This window comes from Schistocerca cancellata, chromosome 3 (genome assembly GCF_023864275.1).
Source record: "Schistocerca cancellata isolate TAMUIC-IGC-003103 chromosome 3, iqSchCanc2.1, whole genome shotgun sequence".
Lineage (NCBI taxonomy): Eukaryota > Metazoa > Arthropoda > Insecta > Orthoptera > Acrididae > Schistocerca > Schistocerca cancellata.
The window spans coordinates 918308446-918329689 of record NC_064628.1 but is presented as its reverse complement, the minus strand read 5'-3'; the positions used below and the strand labels follow the sequence as shown (position 1 = coordinate 918329689).

Below are 21244 nucleotides of genomic sequence, written 5' to 3'. Positions count from 1 at the left end.
AAAACAGGTTGTAAAATAAATGATGGCGGGAACATGAGCCACGCACGGCTCAGTTAGTTTAACGTAGATTAAGTTGTGCATAAGCCTATGGACCGATGACCTGAGCAGTTCGTTGCCATAGAACTTACCCCAAATTTCCATTTTCCCATGTTCTGTGTAAGGTAGATTAAGTTGTGCATAAGCCTAGGGACCGATGACCTGAGCAGTTTGTTGCCATAGAACTGACCCCAAATTTCCAATTTCCCACGTTCTGTGTAAGGTAGATTAAGTTGTGCATAAGCCTAGGGACCGATGACCTGAGCAGTTTGTTGCCATAGAACTTACCCCAAATTTCCATTTTCCCACGTTCTGTGAAGAATCGTGGACGTCCAACCATTTCGCGCCTAGATGGCAGGCCTATCGAATGCGTCATAGCCTACATTGGAAAAGTGACGTTTACATGTTATGTGCACGCCGTAGTTTGTAAATAATTTATGTTTGTTTTCATGTAGTTCAATAGTTGTCACCCTGCCTGACTATAGAACGAAGTGTCAGTCACAAGTGACTGCTTTACGTCACGGTTGCCCAATCCCCAGAGAAGAACTGCTTGTTTCCGTGCAGGACATCGGCGCAGGCTACGACATGCACAGCAACATGACGACCGCCTGGGAGTTCGCCGGGCGGTACGCGACCGACGTCTTCACAGAGGAGGCGGAGCGCCTGATCCAGCAGCACGACTCGCAGAAGCCGCTGTTCCTGTACCTGGCGCACCAGGCCGTGCACGCGGGCGACGCCGCAAAGTGGCTGGACGCACCCCAGGACGTCATCAACAAGTTCCTCTACATCAGCGACCCCAACAGGCGCATACTGGCCGGTGAGTTGTGGCAGTACACCGCCAATCAAAAAAGCGGCATCCGCATTATCCATGTAACTAACACTGAAAAACGTTTAACTGAGCATAACAATAAAATAGGACCTGCAAGGGCAGTTGAAAGGAATGGACAATATCGTGAAAGGAGGATATAAGATGATAACTAAAGCAAAACCAGGATAATGGAATAGAGTCAAATTAGATCAGGTGATGCTGAGGGAATTAGATTAGGAAATGAGACAGTTAAAGTAGTAAACGAGTTATGCTGTTTGGGAAGCAAAATAACTGATGATGGTCGAAGTAGAGAGGGTATAAACTGTAGACTACCAATGGAAAGAAAAGCGTTTCTGGAGAAGACAAATTTGTTAACATCGAATATAGATTTAACTAACCCTTTTCTCAAAGTATTTGCAATGGAGTGTAGCCATGTGTGGAAGTGAAAGAAGGAAGATAAACAGATTAGACAAGAAGAGAATAGAAGCTTTCTAAATGTGGTGCTACAGAAGAATGCTGAAGGTTAGATGGGAATAGCACGTAATTAATGAGGAAGTACTGAACAGAACTGGGGACAAGAGGAATTTGTGGCAAAACTTGACTAGAAGAAGTGATTGATTGGTATGACTTGTTATGGGACATCAAGGGATCGCCAATTTAGTATTGGAGGGCAGGGTGGAGGGTAAAAATCGTAGAGGGAGAGCAAGAGATGAATACACTAAGCAGATTCAGAAGGATGAAGGTTGCAGTAGGTACTTGGAGATTTGTACGGGATAGAGTAGCATGGAGAGCTGCATCAAATCACTCTCTGGACTGAAGACCACAACAACAACAGGAATGAGATACTGACCCGTCAGTGCGTCCTCTCTCGAAATGGTAGACCTAATCGATAAAACTACTTAATCTACACTCCTGGAAATTGAAATAAGAACACCGTGAATTCATTGTCCCAGTAAGGGGAAACTTTATTGACACATTCCTGGGGTCAGATACATCACATGATCACACTGACAGAACCACAGGCACATAGACACAGGCAACAGAGCATGCACAATGTCGGCACTAGTACAGTGTATATCCACCTTTCGCAGCAATGCAGGCTGCTATTCTCCCATGGAGACGATCGTAGAGATGCTGGATGTAGTCCTGTGGAACGGCTTGCCATGCCATTTCCACCTGGCGCCTCAGTTGGACCAGCGTTCGTGCTGGACGTGCAGACCGCGTGACATGACGCATCATCCAGTCCCAAACATGCTCAATGGGGGACAGATCCGGAGATCTTGCTGGCCAGGGTAGTTGACTTACACCTTCTAGAGCACGTTGGGTGGCACGGGATACATGCGGACGTGCATTGTCCTGTTGGAACAGCAAGTTCCCTTGCCGGTCTAGGAATGGTAGAACGATGGGTTCGATGACGGTTTGGATGTACCGTGCACTATTCAGTGTCCCCTCGACGATCACCAGTGGTGTACGGCCAGTGTAGGAGATCGCTCCCCACACCATGATGCCGGGTGTTGGCCCTGTGTGCCTCGGTCGTATGCAGTCCTGATTGTGGCGCTCACCTGCACGGCGCCAAACACGCATACGACCATCATCGGCACCAAGGCAGAAGCGACTCTCATCGCTGAAGACGACACGTCTCCATTCGTCCCTCCATTCACGCCTGTCGCGACACCACTGGAGGCGGGCTGCACGATGTTGGGGCGTGAGCGGAAGACGGCCTAACGGTGTGCGGGACCGTAGCCCAGCTTCATGGAGACGGTTGCGAATGGTCCTCGCCGATACCCCAGGAGCAACAGTGTCCCTAATTTGCTGGGAAGTGGCGGTGCGGTCCCCTACGGCACTGCGTAGGATCCTACGGTCTTGGCGTGCATCCGTGCGTCGCTGCGGTCTGGTCGCAGGTCGACGGGCTCGTGCACCTTCCGCCGACCACTGGCGGCAACATCGATGTACTGTGGAGACCTCACGCCCCACGTGTTGAGCAATTCGGCGGTACGTCCACCCGGCCTCCCGCATGCCCACTATACGCCCTCGCTCAAAGTCCGTCAACTGCACATACGGTTCACGTCCACGCTGTCGCGGCATGCTACCAGTGTTAAAGACTGCGATGGAGCTTCGTATACCACGGCAAACTGGCTGACACTGACGGCGGCGGTGCGCAAATGCTGCGCAGCTAGCGGCATTCGACGGCCAACACCGCGGTTCCAGGTGTGTCCGCTGTGCCGTGCGTGTGATCATTGCTTGTACAGCCCTCTCGCAGTGTCCGGAGCAAGTATGGTGGGTCTGACACACCGGTGTCAATGTGTTCTTTTTTCCATTTCCAGGAGTGTATTACACATTCCTAAGTCTAGCATCGATTATGGGGTGGTGAATATTCATACGAATGAATCAGGAGCATGAAATTGTACATGGTAGTTTCGTTGGTAAGTTTGAAAAATCTATACGATATTAGCAGTGTAACTACCTCTGTTCAGGAGGAAGACATTTCCCAAAGAAGTGTGATTCACAACCAGTTGTGGACCATGTTTATTATTCACATTAGTACCCACTTCAGAATCGGTGTCAGTTCCGCGACTTACGTAAAACGATTCTTGAAACACAGGTATACTGTCTACCATACGTGCTGCATCTGTACTGGACGTTTCACTAACTGGTTCACTTGATGCTGTATTACTAATGTGTTAGTGTTCGAAACTCTAGAAACAGTTGCTACACTACCTGCATCAAAGTCTCCTGCAAATTCCGAAACTTCTGCATGCTGTTCTGTAACGTCTTCCGATCAGTTCAGTACGCAGTCACTCAAAATTTTATGTATCACAGAACTATGCGACCTCAATGACAAATCGTTTAGATCTCAAAATAATATTCACTAGTATCGATATGATCCCTGTAACTATAAAAATTATACAAAGGGGAGTAAATAATACTGAAATGTGTGCAAATACTATTTTCGTCATGTTGTATATTATAAGCATTTTCATGCAGGTGAACTGTCAGCGGAAATAGTGTACATTAACTCAGCGGCTAAAATTTTAGATGTAATTTAAGGGGGAATGGATGTAACTAGGAAATGAATTGGTGAGAATCTCTTTCCTTACATAAAAGGCGAGGAAGAAAACTAGCTAAAAATATGCTAACAAAGAACCCCCGTATTGACTGTGTACTATATAATATAGGAAATGTTAATGAGAGTTCAACTTCCCGTCGCTTATGCCAGGAGACATCAGAAGTGTCAATCTATAGGAAACAAATGCTACTTGAACACAAATCCTGCTCTTGAGACGAGTGCCTCAAAGCCTATCCGTAAATATTCATACCAATTACTCACTTGGTAGCTAATATCTCAAGCCCACGAAATAAGAAACATAAAAGTGATAATAAACGCAGTAGAAATTCTTCCAATCCATCTGTGGCATACAGCAAACCGGTGCAATAATAAAAGCAGTCATATTCTTAGTTATCAGACAAACCGTTATGAATATAGTAACAGCAATATAATCGCTAATTTGTACCAAATAAAGTAGTAAACAGTATTACGGACCAGTAGTATATACTCGTATGCTTACCAGTACCACTTGCAGCGTTAATGTGGAATATTGAAATTGTTGAAAGGAATTAGCAAAACCTGGTAGATCTACAAGTAAACCCTTAATCGCAAATACTAAATTTTGAGAACATTCTGTTTAAATATCTATATATAGGGTGTTTCAGAATTCATGTTAAACACTTCTAGAGGTTGCGGAGGGTAATTAGTAGATTTAATTTTATATATGAACCCATATCTGCAAATGGCTCGTTTTCATGTTACAACGAAAGCAAGGTGTACAAACTTTTCTACTATTAACAATGCTATTACAACAGCTTTTCGATACGAAGACCACCAAGTTCGCTGCACACAGTGCATTTACGCAGTAAGTTCACTTAAACTCGGTCCAACAAGCGTGGTACATGCTTAATCACTTTTGCCACAGTCATGATCCGTGCAACCAGATCTTCGTCTAACTGGACAGGGATCTGAGAAACAAAACTCTTCGTGTGTCCCCGCAAGGAAAGGTCCAAAGGGGTTAAATCGACGTATCATAGTTGTCAACCATGTGGTCTACCTCGACCAATCCAACTGTCCCCGTAGACGACGTTTGAAAAATTTCTGACTCGAACTGCGAAATTTATTGCCGCGGCATCTTGTTTCAACCTCAATTCGTGCCGAATGTCCAGTGGCATATCTCCCAAAAATTCATGCAGCACTTGGTGCAGGAATATCAAGTGCCGTTTAAGAAGGAATTCTTCGAAATTCCACCCCTAAGTGTATGAAATAGGAGATGAAATGTTTCTATCCTTCTTTGAAAAACAGACGCAATTAAGGCAATTTTGAAGCGAGACCTGTGAAAATTAGTATTTGGTTTCTTCGCTAGCAATAAAGAAATATATCTTTCAGAATTTATTGATGTTTAACCTCTATGAGCGTAAAGTAATGGGAGAGAGGTTTTTGAAAATAAATTATTAATAGCCGGCCATTGTAGCCGAGCGGTTCTAGGCGCTTCAGTCTGGAACCGCGCCACCGCTACGGTCGCAGGTTCGAATCCTGCCTCGGGGGTGGATGTGTGTGATGTCCTTATGTTAAGTCCCATAGTACTCAGAGCCATTTGAACCATTTTAAATTATTAATAAAGAACTGCTCAAGTATATTTGAAAACCGATATTTCATCTCTCGGTTACAAACAAAAAAAAAAAAAGATGTTTCATTGCTTTTGGATATTCAACACTTAAGGGGCTGTTACATGTAATAGTTAACTATGAAAGCATGCTTAAAGCTAAATATATGGAATTTACAATTTGGGTTCTTGGTTGGCAATAAAGATTGTGTTACACTTTTCTTGGAAATTGAGCCCCTATGGCGGTGAAATAGGGAGAATTGCTTGTATAATATATCTCGGTAATAAAGCTATTTGGAAGCTAGAAGTACGAAAGCTGGTATTTCGTTTCTCATTCAAAAATAAAAAGATACACCTGTTTCAGAATTTTTTGAAATTCAATCACTAACGGATAAAACAGAGGACAAAAGTTTTTAAGAAAATATTTCGTTATATTAAAAAAATTTTAAAGGTACATGTATAAAAAGTGGTATTTCACTTCTCGGTGAAAAACGTGTTAGAGGATGAAGTTTATGTTAATCATATTTTTTGCGTTGTTGTGGTGGTAATACAACCACAAGAACGCAAAAAACATAAACTTTCCAGAATTGCTTTTCGTTGAGAAGTACGTTCGCCAAAGACCATGCTTCTATGACCGTCTTTAGCGTTTGGAGGTTAGAAGGTGTTGCAGTGTGTGTGCAACACAAAAATTCCATTAGAGAAATATTTTTAAAAAATGTGCAGACTATACAGTCTACGCTATAGAATTGGCTTGCGCTACTCCAGTTGCCGATAAGGGATTAAAGAGATATGAAACAGAAGAACACGGCCATGCCCTGATGATACATCAGACCGAGGAGACCATTGATTACGGAAATGCTAAGTAACTGAAGATTGTGTCGTTATTTTGGAAAGAAGACACGTGAACACAACCGATAGAATCTGAACTGGACTGGCTCGAAGTAAGGCCCGGTGCGCCACCGCAACTTCGCCCAGCCAGAAAATGAGTTAACCTTGGGAACACACTGGAACACCTTCGACCAGCGACCAAAGCTGGTGTTGCTCTTTCTACAAGACCGAGGATACCTAAGGTCACTTGGAGCAGGCTATGGGATTGTTCGGCTCGAATTCATAACACAGTAAAACTGTTGGTCGTCATCCATTGCGGTTTCAACTTACAGCGATGAGAATGGGAATACTGAAAGCTCAGAAACATCGAAGCCGTAATTCTTCCCCCACTCCATACACGACTGGAAAGGGCAGAAACTCTGATATGTGCTACATGGCGATTATCTTCCACCACGCCCTTCCCCGCAAAGTATATGTATGTGCATGCACAGATTTAGATGTAATCGCCTGCTAACCATTCCCAAGCGTCACTGCATCAGCGGGCATGGTTCATTCACTTATTTTATTTTATTTATTGTTTCATTCATCCTAATAAGATTGTCTCTGTTAGTCCGTCATGGACAGTGGTCATCGACTGATTAAGTAATGGTCAATGTCAATGGAATTCACCAGCAGCCATGAAACTTAAGATGTTATTTTATTTTATTTTATGTCTACCAGTTTCAGCATTTGACTGAGCCATCTTCAGTCTCCTTATGCATCTATCCAAATAAAACGAAAATTTCTTACAGTTGTTTGATACCAACTTTGTTGCTCATCAAGTCTTCGAATGAGGCACTAGTGTGCCGATTGAATTCATTACATCCAGATATTTATGACTCTATATGATATTTTCGTCTTATCGGAGAGATGCATATGGTGTCTGAAAATGGCATAGTGAAATGCTGAAACTGCAAGCCTTCGGAAAAAAAATAACATCTTACACTGTTGTTGGCAAATTTCATTGACATTGACAACTGATAAGCTTACAGTCGAGGTTTGACGTGAAGTCATGTACGAGGTATGCACCCATTTTTACGTAATTTGAAGGTTGTGTTAGCACGAAGGATGCTATAAAAATACATGGAAGTCACAGACTGTGTGGTTACCACTTCCTTTAATTACGAGTTTAGATTCATACATCACCATCAGATTAATAAGTGTTTTCGTGACGAAATGTCATAAATTTGTATGGAGGCATCTACTTTCGATTCATACATCATCTTCAGTTTAATAAGTGTTTTCGTGACAAAACATCATAAATATGTATGATGGCATCAACTTTATCCATAAGAATATGAAACTCAGTTATCTTACGGATAAAGAAGATGACCCCTTACAAACGTATGAGTTGTTCACAATACGAAACTTCGTTGTCTAATGGGTCAGGTAGATGACTCCATACACATGTATGTCGTGTTGTCGCCCAAACCGTGATTAATGTGTAACAGAAGGACTTCCATTATAGGCACTGCCGCAACCTTCAAAAGATTGGGTCCGCCAGGCACTCTCTTATACTTAACCAGCCAGTCTATATATTTTGCGTCACAGTCATTATGATAAGAGTGTTATATCTTACACTAACTGTTAACCGCAGCTGCGCTCGCGTATCAGTAGTCATGGTATGATGAGTGATGGGAATAGGTGAGGTAGCAATTTATAAGCATCTCTGTATATAATGGTGTAGACAAATATACACAAAAAAGTATGCAGGGTCGGTAGGCAGGTACATAATGAATGTGTTTCTATTTTGCTGCATATAGAATATGAAACCATGCGTCGTATTTACTGTGATTAAAAAATTCCTCGATTCAAAGTATTAGTAAAGGAGTAGAGCTTTCCTCTGGCACACATGGTACTGGATGAGAGATTTAGCCACCAGAGAAACCGTACCGACCATTTCTATCTCCCATTCCAGTGCATTATAGTACCTACATTTTGATCCATCCCATTAAGATGACATAATTTATAATTAACATAGTCAATTAAAAGATCATATTCCAATGCAGCCTCACCAGAAGCCTCCAATGTTCGCCATGTAAAGGTGCGACGTCGTTCTATTTGTCGCACAGTCTTTAAATGAGGCTCTGCGTCTCGGAAGCTGTAACAGACGCATGACGTTCAGCATCTAAAATGCGACGGGCTCGTGTCTGTTATGATGTCTCTCCAGCTCGTAAGGCCATCTGACGTTCTGCATCCAAGTTCTGGAGGACATGACATTGCTGCGACATATGCTGGATTCGAGAAACTATCGCAGCTGTACCATCTGGTGAGCAAGATCTATGAGACAGGCGAAATACCTTCAGACTTCAAGATGAACATAATAATTCCAATAGCAAAGAAGCAGGTGTTTACATATGAGAAAATTACCTATCTATGAATTTAATAAGTCGCAGCAGCAAAATACTAACACGAATTCTTTACAGACGAATGGAAGAACAGGTAGAGGCCGACCACGGGGAAGATCAGTTTGGATTCCGTAGAAAGGTTGGAAGACATGAGGCGATACTGACCCTAAGACTTATCTTAGAAGATAGATTAAGTTAAGGCAAACATAAGTTTGTAGCATTTGTAGGCTTAGAGAAGGCTTTTGACAATGTTGACTAGAATACTCTCTTTCAAGTTCCGAAGATGGCAGGGGTAAAATACTGGGAGCGAAAGGCTATTTACAATTTGTACAGAAACCAGATGGCAGTTATAAGAGTCGAGGGGCATGAAAGGGAAGTAGTGGTTGGGAAGGGAGTGAGACAGGGTTGTAGCCTCTCCCCGATGTTATTCAATCTGTATGTTGAGCAAGCAGTAAAGGAAACAAAAAAATTCGGAGTAGGAATTAAAATCCAAGGAGAAGAAATAAAGACTTTGAGGTTCGCCGATGATACTGTAGTTCTGTCAGAGACATGCAACGAATTGGCAGAGCATTTGAACGGAATGGTCAGTGTCTTGAAAGGGGAATATAAGATAAACATCAACATAAGCCAAACGAGGATAATGGAATGCAGTCGAATTAATTTTGGTGATGCTCAGGGAATTAGATTAGGGAACGAGCACTTAATGTAGTAAAGGAGTTCTGCTATTTGGAGAGCAAAATAACTGATGATGGTCGAAGTAGAGAGGATGTAAAATGTAGACTGGCAATGGCAAGGAAAGAGTTTCTGGAGAAGAGAAATTTGTTAATTTCGAGTATAGATTTAAGTGTCAGGAAGTCGTTTCTAAAAGTAATTGTATGGAGTGTAGACATGTATGGAAGTGAAACAAGTGCGATAAATAGTTTGGACAAGGAGAGAATAGAAGCTTTCGAAATGTGGTGCTGCAGAAGAATGCTGAAGATTAGATTGGTAAATCACGTAACTGATGAGGAAGTGTTGAACAGGATTGGGGAGAAGTGGAGTTTGTGACACAGCTTGACTAGAAGAAGGTATCGGTTGGTAGGACATGTTCTGAGACATCAAGGGATCAGTTTAGTATTGGAGGGCAGCGTGGAGGGTAAAAATCGTAGAGGGAGACCAAGAGATGAATACACGAAGCAGATTCAGAAGGATGTAGGTTGCGGTATGTACTGGGAGATGAAGAGGCTTGCACAGGATAGAGTAGCATGGAGAGCTGCATCAAACCAGTCTCAGGACTGAAGACCACAACAACAACAACCATCTCCTCAGTCTCTGGACTGAAGGCCTCAACAACAACACATCCCAACTGAAAATTTCCAGCTATGCGAAGTGTTGTAGCAACTCAATATCATACACTGGGTGCAAAATAACATAAGATTTCCACTTTCGCGGAATAACCTTTAATCGCTAAAGGAAGCCGACTATCGCACCAGCGTCGTTCGCATCCTACTCACCTACACCACATTTAAAAATATTATTAATACACAGAAAGATAATACAACTTCCTAAAGTAGCCTATGATATTTCTCAGGGTTGAAGATACCCCATATTAAATATCACCGGAATCAGTTCAGCGGTTAGAGGCGTGAAAACGTAAGGGTAGAGTTATTTTCGTATTTAATAATAATGGTACAACTATGATAGTATGGATTAAACACGTTAAGAATTGAATAAGCGTTGTACTGATTACTCTGAATCGTATTACGCGGAACATATCAACCACTAAAGCATTTTCCAAAATATGATAAAATTCAAAATGAAAGTGAATTACGTAATTTTCAGAAATTATTTATGGCAATTTTAGTTTATATCTTCCTAATCTAACTGTTTCCTAAGTGAAAAAATCGATTTTCGCTAGTTTGCTACGTACTCTATCTTGGCAGAGTCTTCCTACTTTCTGCTCACTGTCAAGCGCGACCGTTTCAAGACACCACAAGAACTCGTTCTAGGATTAATGATTTTATATTTAGCATTGTTTGTTTTCTTATTATTTACAAAAACGTGCTGCTTTGTGATTAAGACTAGGCCCTCATTCACCTCTCTAAATGAGAGGAAAGCAAATAATTAAGTATTCATCCCGTTGAAATAACCCTGCGGAAAAAATCAGACACAATTAAGTTCACGACAATCCTGTCTTCTTCTTTTTCTGGCAGTGTAGCATCATACCACTGCAATGTTCGGAGCTAGATGCAATTTTCGCTGAAATATCAATATCAGTTATTCAACATTCGAAAATTCGGACTCTCTTCACCCGCAAATTGTCGCATGATGCTACTCCACATGCAGTATTCGATGGCCGAAGCGCTTCTGTGTTTTGTGTAAATGTCGTTCATTACCGAAATATTTAATTTAACAATTAATTTCTGCAAAACATGATTTGTAATTGAACCATTTTTCCTCGAAGTGCTGTAATATCTGACGCAATTATCAGGCACCGTGGCGTGGTTTGCGGTCCGTCTGACGCTAGTGCCATCGCGCACACAGAGATCGAAATGAATTTGAAACTCACAAAATTACCTGAGCCTGCTACATACATTTAAACTATTTCATCTACTGCTGCTACTCGTCTGGTATCGTCGATGTCTGGCAATTACATGCTAACTAACACTTCCAGTGGGATTTCATTATTGGGACCCGTGATCCAAAATCTATCATTGTAAATGTATACGCGACAGGCTTTTAGCCATTCATTCTACCTGTACTGTATCTGCACTTCCGATTCTGAACGTAGTCGGGAGTAACAACTAAAATTGAAGTGCCACATCCAGGAGAAATGCTGCTCTCAAATTCATATTAACAACAAAGCTGAAATAAAAGAGCAGTACTATCACAAGTTACAGGGTGTTTCCGTAATGGGGTCTAAAACTGTAACACGACATAGAGAGTGTTCCACTGAACAGCTCGAGGCAGGGAACCTAGGGTCGGAGAAGCCAGCTTAAGGAGGTACGAAAGTAAACTTGTCTACCTCGTTGTCCGCCTGCTTAGATGCCGGCACGGTAGCTCAGCGTGTTCGGTCAGAGGGCTGCGTGTTGTCTGTAATAAGAAAACTGAGTCAAGGTGTCAACGATCAACTTGAACGGATATCGTGTGACGTCCGCCCAGATCAAACGCAACGAACTACACCACTGGCCATTAAAATTGCTACACCACGAAGATGACGTGCTACAGACGCGAAATTTAACTGACAGTAAGACGATGCTGTGATATGCAAATGATTAGCTTTTCAGATCATTCACACGAGACTGACGCCGGTGGCGACACCTACAACATGCTGACATGGGGAAATTTACCAACCGATTTCTCATACACAAAAATCAGTTGACTGGCGTTGTCTGGTGAAACGTTGTTGTGATGCCTCGTGGAAGAAGGAGAAATGCGTACCATCACGTTTCCGTCTTTGATAAAGGTCGGGTTGTAGCCTATCGCGATTGTGGTTTATCGTATCGCGACGTTGCTGCTCGCGTTCGTCGAGATCCAATGACTGTCAGCAGAAAATGGCATCGATGGGTTCAGGAGGCTAATACGGAACGCCGTGCTGGATCCCAACGGCCTCGTATCACTAGCAGTGGGGATGACAGGCATCTTATCCGCATGGCAGTAACGGATCGTGCAGCCACGTCTCGATCCCTGAGTCAACAAATGGGGACGTTTGCAAGACAACAACCATCTGCACGAACAGTTCGACAACGTTTCCAGCAGCATGAACTATCAGCTCAGAGACCATGGCTGCGGTTCCCTTGACGCTGCATCACAGACAGGAGCGCCTATGATGGTGTACTCAACGACGAACCTGGGTGCACGAATGGAAAAACGTCATTTTTACAGCATCATGACGGTCGCATCCGTGTTTGGCGACATCGCCTCGAACGCACATTGGAAGCGTGTATTCGTCCTCGCCATACTGGCGTATCACTCGGCGTGATGGTATGGGGTTTCATTGGTTACACGTCTCGGTCGCCTCTTGTTCGCATTGACGACACTTTGAACAGTGGGCGTTACATTTCAGATGTGTTACGACCCGTGGCTCTACCCTTCATTCGATCCTTGCGAAACCCTACAGTTTAGCTGGATAATGCACGGCCGCATGTTGCAGGTCCTGAATGGGCCTTTCTGGATACAGAAAATGTTCGACCGCTGCCCTGGCCAGCACATTCTCCAGATCTCTCACCAATTGACAACGTCTGGTAAATGGTGGCCGAGCAAATGGCTCGTCCCAATACACCAGTCACTACTCTTGATGGACTGTGGTATCGTGTTGAAGCTGCATGGGCAGCTGTACCTTTACACGCCATCCAAGCTCTGTTTGACTCAATGCCCAGGCGTATCGAGGCCGTTATTACGGCTAGAGGTGGTTGTTCTGGGTACTGATTTCTCAGGGTCTATGGGTCTATGCCCCCAAATTGCGTGAAAATGTAATCACATGTCAGTTCTAGTATAATATATTTGTCCAGTGAATACCCGTTTATCATTTGCATTTCTTCTTGGCGTAGCAATTTTAATGGCCAGTACTATATATATAAAAGAAGGCTGGGTGGTAACGTGCTCGCCTCCCATGCAAGCGGGACCGGGTTCGATTCCAGGCCGGGTGGGGGATTTTCTCTGCTCGGGGAATGGGTGTTGTGTTGTCCTCACCATCATTTCATCATCATCACCGGTGCGCAAGTTGCGCAATGTGGCGTTGAATGAAATAAGACTTGCACTTGGCGGCCGAACTTCCCCCAATTTCATTAATTGTCTACCTCGTTGTCTAGCATTACTGTTTCCATGCTTGTTTACAACTAACGTGCTCTTTTTTTTTATATGTACACTCTTTATACCCTGGAAGGAAACTAGGAGGACGAGCCCGGTTACTAGGAAGTATTCCCTTGTAGCTCTATTGGAAGGGGGCATCCTAGTCCATGGGCCTTGATTACATCCTATCGGTATACCTAAAGTCACTTGTGTATGAGACACCAGTGGATACGGAGATGGAGTTAGTTGCCGGTAATGTAGCTGCCTGTGACGTTATTCGAAATCCGCCAATGGTAATTGTCAGGATGCGTCAGAATCTTGTTCGGCAATGTCATGGTTGCATCGAGGTTGATGACCGCTAGTTGCAGCACATTTTGTAAGATACAGTACAAATGGTACGTTCATTATGTCAGTGATGGTATTTGCAGTTAACTGTAACTAATGTAAATAAAGAAGCACACAGTACTGTGATTTTATTCCTACTACCTCTTTACTCTGGCTTCTCCGACCCCAGGTTCCCTACCTCAAATTGTTTAGTGGAGCATCCTTTATGTCCTGTTAAAGTTTTGTACCCTCTTACGGAAGCACCCTGTATAAAGATTTTGTCGTGACGTCAGGAAGCAGAAGATACGTAGCCACGCTTTTAAATTGCTTGAAACCTTGTTTTCAGATGAATACCGCAGGTTTCTGCACCGCTGGTGGTCACTTGCATGCACTATATCCCACCAGCCTCCTTTGTTTATGAGATATGTTTAAGAGCTATCAAAACATCTTTTTTCCCACGTAAACTGATAAGTGATGCAGACTTTCTACTGTGGATATGACTTGGGACAGTTGTAGCAGTAGGCGGCACAATTCTTGCGTCATGATATCAGCTTCTGAAACCGGTTCCGTACGAAGCACCAAGGTCCTCAGGAAAGATCTTTTCTCTTCTGGGAGGTGGCAGTGTCTAGCGTGCAGATATCGGTCCGTGTAGGTCGATTTTCGTTAACCATTGCCCCTAAGACGTGGCCAAGGAAGACAGCGAGAGGCAAGGCACCTTTCGTCTCTACCTCCGTCGTGGACTTGATGTGGGCGTGTATATTTTGATTTCCTCCATGAACTCGGTGCACTTTTCATGTCTCTAAAGGAAAGTTTTTATCAGTGAAGGTTATCTATAACCAATGAAGGTTGACATGAGATAGCGGGAAACATTACCTCACACATTAATTTAGTTTTGCAGGACAACACAAATCAAGTATTAAATCATGTCACAACTAAATCACGGACTGCAAACATTGTCTGATAAGAACTATGTATTTTCTAATTTACGATAAATTGTGCAATATGTCTGTTAAGCGTTTAAGCATATGATTGTACCTATCTTACCTTCGACGTTGTGAACATTTCGTGTGCGTATTTGCTGTTACCAAACGATCACTGAAGTTTATTTAACCCTTTTTACTGAATTTTATTAAATTCTGAGAATGAAATAAAGTTCATGACGAAGAAGTAAAAGGAATGAGATTTGACGATGTTTTGGAAGATCAGCTGAATGGAATGGATGGTGTTCTGAAAGAAGGATGTAAGATGAACATCAACAAAAGCAATACAAAGGTAAGGACTGTAATCGAATGGAATTGACAGTGCTGAGAGAACTAGATGAGGAAAGGAGGCACTTAAAGAAGTGGCTGAGGTTTGCTGTTTGGGCAGAAAAGTAAATGACGAAGGCCGAAGTAGAGAGGCTTTAAAATGTAGACTGGCAATGGCAAGAAAAGCGTTCCAGAAGAAGGAAAGACTGTTGACATCGAATATTGATCTAAATGTTAGTGAGTCTTTTCGGAGTGTGTTTATCTGGGGTGTACACTTGTACGGAAGTGAAACGTGGATCATACATACTTTAGACAAGAACAGAATAAAAGATTTTTAAATGTGATGCAGTGGGTAGATAGCGTGACTAATGAGGAGCTACTGAACAGAAGGGCACTGAGGGCAACAAAACAGAACGTAAAATATCGTCGACGTACCGATGTGCTGGAAGGATGATGTTGATGGTGATGTTTGGTTTGTGGGGCGTTCAACTGCGCGGTTATCAGCGTCCGTACAAATTCCGATCCTTTGCTCAGCCCAATCTCGCCACTTTCATGATGATGATGATGATGAACTGATGAGGACAACACAAACAACCAGTCATCTCGAGGCAGGTGAAAATCCCTGACCCCGCTGGGAATCTAACTGGGAGGGAACGCTACCCCGAGACCACGAGCTGAGCACGCTGTTCTCGAAGGGTGCCTAGGATGACAACCAACGGGGCCCTGCTATGAATTGAGATGGCACCCCAAACCATCATTTCTGTTTGTTGGGCCGTACGGTGGACGACGGTCAACTTCGAATTCCGCTGCTATCTGGGGCGTTTCATGACACATTTTCGCTGGTCATCGTGATTCAGTTCGAAGCGGGACACGTCACTGAAGACAATTCTACTAAGTCAACGAGATTACTAGTCGAAGGCGTGCCTAGATACGCCCCGAACAGTGGTGGGATACCAAGCTGACTGTCGGCCGCCATACAGCCCGGTCACAACATAGCAGCAGCTCTTCGGCTGCCATCTTCAACACTCTTACAACACAGCGGTACGTCGACGATATTCTACGTTCCCTTCGGTTGCTGTTCCTTGAAAGCCATCCTGAGCTTACAGTCCAGAAAGATAATGCCAGCCCGCACACGGCGAGAATTCCTGCTGTTTGTGTTCGGCCTTGTCAAACCTTACCATAGCCAGCAAGGTCACTGGATCTCTCCCCAGTTGAGAACGAATGTAGAAGGTTTCCAAACGACTATGACGATGTAAGGCACCTCATGAACAGAATTTGGCACCGTATCCCACAGTAGGACATCCAACAACTCTGTCAAACAGTGCCAAAGCGAGTACCTGCTTTACATGATGTCAGAAGTGGACCAACGCGTTACGGACTTGCTCACTTTGCGAAGCTCTTTCTCTCGAACAAATCGTCAATCTTTTTTCTCAAATTGTAATGATTTGTTTCTCTGCAAATGTACATCATTCGGAAGGTGTTTTTTTTTCTAGCTCACCTAATTGTTTGACTAGTACAAAAATTCGCGAGTAGAAAGGACTAGACGCAATTGTTAATCTATAGAGATCTAAAAACTCTGACAAAGTGATACTGTTGAATGCATTCCGTATTAATAGCAAAAGCTGCTTTCCTCGACTAGACAGTTTTTTCTCCTCCCACTTTACGTTACGTTCAGCGCATGTGAAAAGTGTTTCCTCACAACACATTTCGTTTGCTACATGAAGCCTCCTGTAATTGGTTGTATGATTTATTCCCTGACCAGGATTATATGAAATCAAAATGTGTGTAGTGTATCGAAAGTACGTCTCTGGTATCACGGACTGATCTAAAGTGCGAGTACAATTACTGTTTTCGGCCTTTTGTTGTCTGGGAGCGTGGACACATTCGTCAATGACAAATCAGAAGGTACAGTTGTAGAACACAGTTTTCTGGAACTTCACAATACATGAATGGAGTCAAGGTGATGGGGAAAGCTACAACAAATTAATGTTGGTGAGACACAGTGTGATAAAGTAGTTGTGTATTTAAATAAATATCACAGCCACTATTCACTGGCGCATGCCGTAAGCACTGGTACTCAAATCTTGATCTTTAAAGAATTAAGACAAGTCCCTGCTGTTCGTTACAAAGCAAAAATCTATGATGCCCAACTGTGTTCAACGCAATTAAAAGTCCCGACTCATCTAACAAACGCAAATGAATACAAATCTAGACTGTGATTAAAACACGAAAAACGCCCGATGACTCCACACTGCTGAAATACTTACAAGTTCTGAGAACAGCCCAAAAATAGTCGAAAAAATTTCAAGAAACCAAGGAATGAATTTCGAGGCCATGCTAGGAGAGAACACACAAAATTTTTGTATAGGTGCTGATGTACACACACGAAAAGTACTTGTTCAAACCGAAAGTGGGAGACGTTCTGCCACAATTACTATCAAAGTTCCAAGTCTGAGTGCCACACACCTTCATCTACCAAGTGGTTATATCTAAACTTTCCCTGTTTAACACGATATAACACGGAAACTATCTACGCTATGAGGACCAAACTTGTTAGCATTAATGTCAAGGAACTGGGGAAGAGAAGTAATGCAGAATGGTTCAAAAGGTTCTAAGCACTATGGTACTTAACATCTAAGGTCATCATTCCCCTAGACCTAGAACTACTTACACCTAACTAGCCTAAGGACATCACACACATCCATGGCCGAGGAAGGATTCGAAACTGCTACCGTAACAGCAGCGTGGTTCCGGACTGAAGCACCTAGAACCGCTCGGCCACAGTTGCCGGCTGAAAATGAAGAATCAACTGAAAAACTTTTAATGTGCTGCTAGGGTACACCATCCCATTACATACCGGTACCATTACTGCTATTAAAGGGGCTCAATATGGCGCCCATCAGCGTCCTGAAGAGTCTGAAATTACAGGACTGCATTCTACACAGCAGAACGAAGCATGTCCCTAGGCATTGTGGCTATCTCTCTTGATATGCTGCGCTTCACATTAGCACATGTGCGGATGTTCTCCTGGTAAACCCTGGCCTTCAGGCAGCCGCACAGTCAGAAATCACGGGTAGTGAGAGCAGGTGATCGTGCTGGCCAAGTATTTGGAAACGATCGGCTGATAATTCGATCATATCAGACCAATTGTGTGATTGGATGGAGGAGTTCATAGATAACAGGACGCAGCATGTCATACTCAATGGAGAGAAGTCTTCCGAAGTAAGAGTGATTTCAGGTGTGCCGCAGGGGAGTGTCATAGGACCGTTGCTATTCACAATATACTTAAATGACCTGGTGGATGACATCGGAAGTTCACTGAGGCTTTTTGCAGATGATGCTGTGGTGTATCGAGAGGTTGTAACAATGGAAAAATGTACTGAAATGCAGGAGGATCTGCAGCGAATTGACGCATGGTGCAGGGAATGGCAATTGAATCTCAATGTAGACAAGTGTAATGTGCTGCGAATACACAGAAAGATAGATCCTTTATCATTTAGCTACAAAATAGCAGGTCAGCAACTGGAAGCAGTTAATACCATAAATTATCTGGGAGTACGCATTAGGAGTGATTTAAAATGGAATGATCATAAAATGTTGATCGTCGGTAAAGCAGATGCCATACTGAGATTCATTGGAAGAATCCTAAGGAAATGCAATCCGAAAACAAAGGAAGTAGGTTACAGTACGCTTGTTCGCCCACTGCTTGAATACTGCTCAGCAGTGTGGGATCCGTACCAGATAGGGTTGATAGAAGATATAGAGAAGATCCTACGGAGAGCAGCGCGCTTCGTTACAGGATCATTTAGTGATCGCGAAAGCGTTACGGAGATGATAGATAAACTCCAGTGGAAGACTCTGCAGGAGAGGCGCTCAGTAGCTCGGTACGGGCTTTTGTCAAAGTTTCGAGAACATACCTTCACGGAAGAGTCAAGCAGTATATTGCTCCCTCCTACGTATATCTCTCGAAGAGACCATGAGGATAAAATCAGAGAGATTAGAGCCCACACAGAGGCATACCGACAATCCTTCTTTCCACGAACAATACGAGACTGGAATAGAAGGGAGAACCGATAGAGGTACTCAAGGTACCCTCCGCCACACACCGTCAGGTGGCTTGCGGAGTATGGATGTAGATGTAGATGTAGATTTCCAAATGCATTTCGGAGAATCAGGTGAACTTCACGAGTGATGTGCGCTGGAGCCCCATCTTGCATGAAAACTGTTGAGTTGAATGCGATTCTCTCCTATAGGGCGGGTAGGACACGCTGGCGAAGCATATCGCAGTAATGCTGGTCAGTCACAATGCACATCATTGGTCACTGAGCGACAACCTGTTCAGAGAAGAATGGGCCAATGCTGAAGGTAGCCGTGAAGCCACACCCCACGGTGACACGTTCGTGCACAGTGACTCGAGGTGAAGGTAACCACACTCGCCAATTCTGAGTGTTCACCTCACCCTTCTGAGAAAAATGAGCTTCGTCTGTCCAGGGCCACCCCTCGTCAACTTCAGTCCTCGGGATAAAATGGAGAGAGAAGTCAACACGTCGTTGTGCGTCCTGGGGTGCAAGCTGCTGTACGATATGGATCTTGTACGAATACCATTTGAGAATGGTTCGGAGCGCCTACCGTACAGGTGACCACGACGTGTTCAATTGTCGTGACACAGCACGCGCACTGCCTGACGATCGGGAATAGCGCGCAGCGTTGCTTGCCATAGCGACAGCGATTACATCAACCACCTGTGGTGCAACCGATCGTCGGCCTGCTCCCGTAGCGACGGCCAGTTCTCCAGTTGATTCGATATTCTTCATCATGCTCCGCGCAGCAGACGATATTCTTGAAGTAGCATTACTGTTGTTTTGATAATAAAGCTTCATCAATGATGACCTGCTCCTTCTGTCCAAGCTCGTGTTGGCACGTCAACAAGCGCACGGCGACGGGTCAGGTGTGTGGGATGAGCGATCACGGCAGCTGGTGGACGGTGGCGCTGTGACGCATGGACATTAATGCTGCCAAGTTTGGTACTCGCACGGTAATTAGTTTCCGTGTCATAACTTACAATCATCCGGTATAGAAGTGCTTAAGGGGCTCCGGAACGCCCTATACTTGCAATGTTAAAATAACGCTTATAAATTACATCTTTCCTCACAAAGTATTTGAGGTAGGAAGTTGAACTTTTTACTGATTATTTATTGGAATATGGGCTACAACTTAACACAGGGATTTTACAAAATTTTAGTTCAGTTATTAAAGATGATTTTTTTTTCAATTGTAATGAAAATTCACAACATTGTTTTGCAATTTTTTATTTATATATTCAAAACTATACAGTTTTTTGGAAAAAGGCTGGGTTAAATTATGCAGAAGGTACTGTGTAACATTTACTAAGAGTTTGAAACAAATATGTTTGGAAGATCCTTAGAAAACATGTAATTAGTATGAGAAAATAAAAGTTTTGGGAATCGAGCGACAAAGATTGGATTAACTTTTTAGTGCATTCCAGGTCCATTGGATGGATTATCTTCATCCTCTGCAAACTCCTCCTCCAGCTTCCTCTTGTTCCTCCTCCTGTTTACTCTTGCTTGTATTTCTAGACTCTTTACAGCCCTGTCTGCAGCCCGAAGGCGTCCCTTGTCTAAAGCAAGCATCGCTCGTACCATGTTAGAACCTATCTTCATTCCCATATTTCTAAATACCTTGCACCTTACAATGTTGCCATCATTGAAAGTCGCAACAGCATCATACACACCAAAGTGAAGTGTTTCTATTCCAACAAATACAGTCTTGGGGATTCTCGACCATATAACACTATTTACACTTTCATTGGGGTTTTGAGTTTTTCCGTGAATACACTTTTTCAACAGTTCAGGTGCTGCTAAGCCTCTGAAAATAGGTTAGCCACAACACATACTTTATCTCACATCACTAAAATGTACCTGATGAACAGGGATTTACTAATAACACCATTTGACAGCAGTTTAACAGCGCCACAGTGGGTTACGCCCATGTAGAACACATTTAAAAAAAAAATTTAAAAATAGTTGTAGTCTTCAGAATTGAATAAATTATATATCTATTAAAAGGTAATAGTCTGCAGATTCAGAAAACGCAAAAAAAAATTGAACTTTTCATGATTTTGAGCCTTTCCGGAGCCCCTTAACTTCCCTTTATTTTCTGTTGTTGGACTCT

At 43.2% G+C, this 21244-nt stretch overlaps 1 protein-coding gene across 1 annotated transcript in view; it reads left to right on the top strand.

Moving 5' to 3' along the window:
- LOC126176650 (arylsulfatase B-like) overlaps positions 1 to 21244 on the top strand; it is a 100053-nt gene that overhangs the window by 61078 nt on the left and 17731 nt on the right. Inside the window, exon 5 of the mRNA XM_049923808.1 lies at positions 601 to 853. Within this exon, the coding sequence (XP_049779765.1) occupies positions 601 to 853 (253 nt within the window). The remainder of the gene's footprint in view (positions 1 to 600; positions 854 to 21244) is intronic.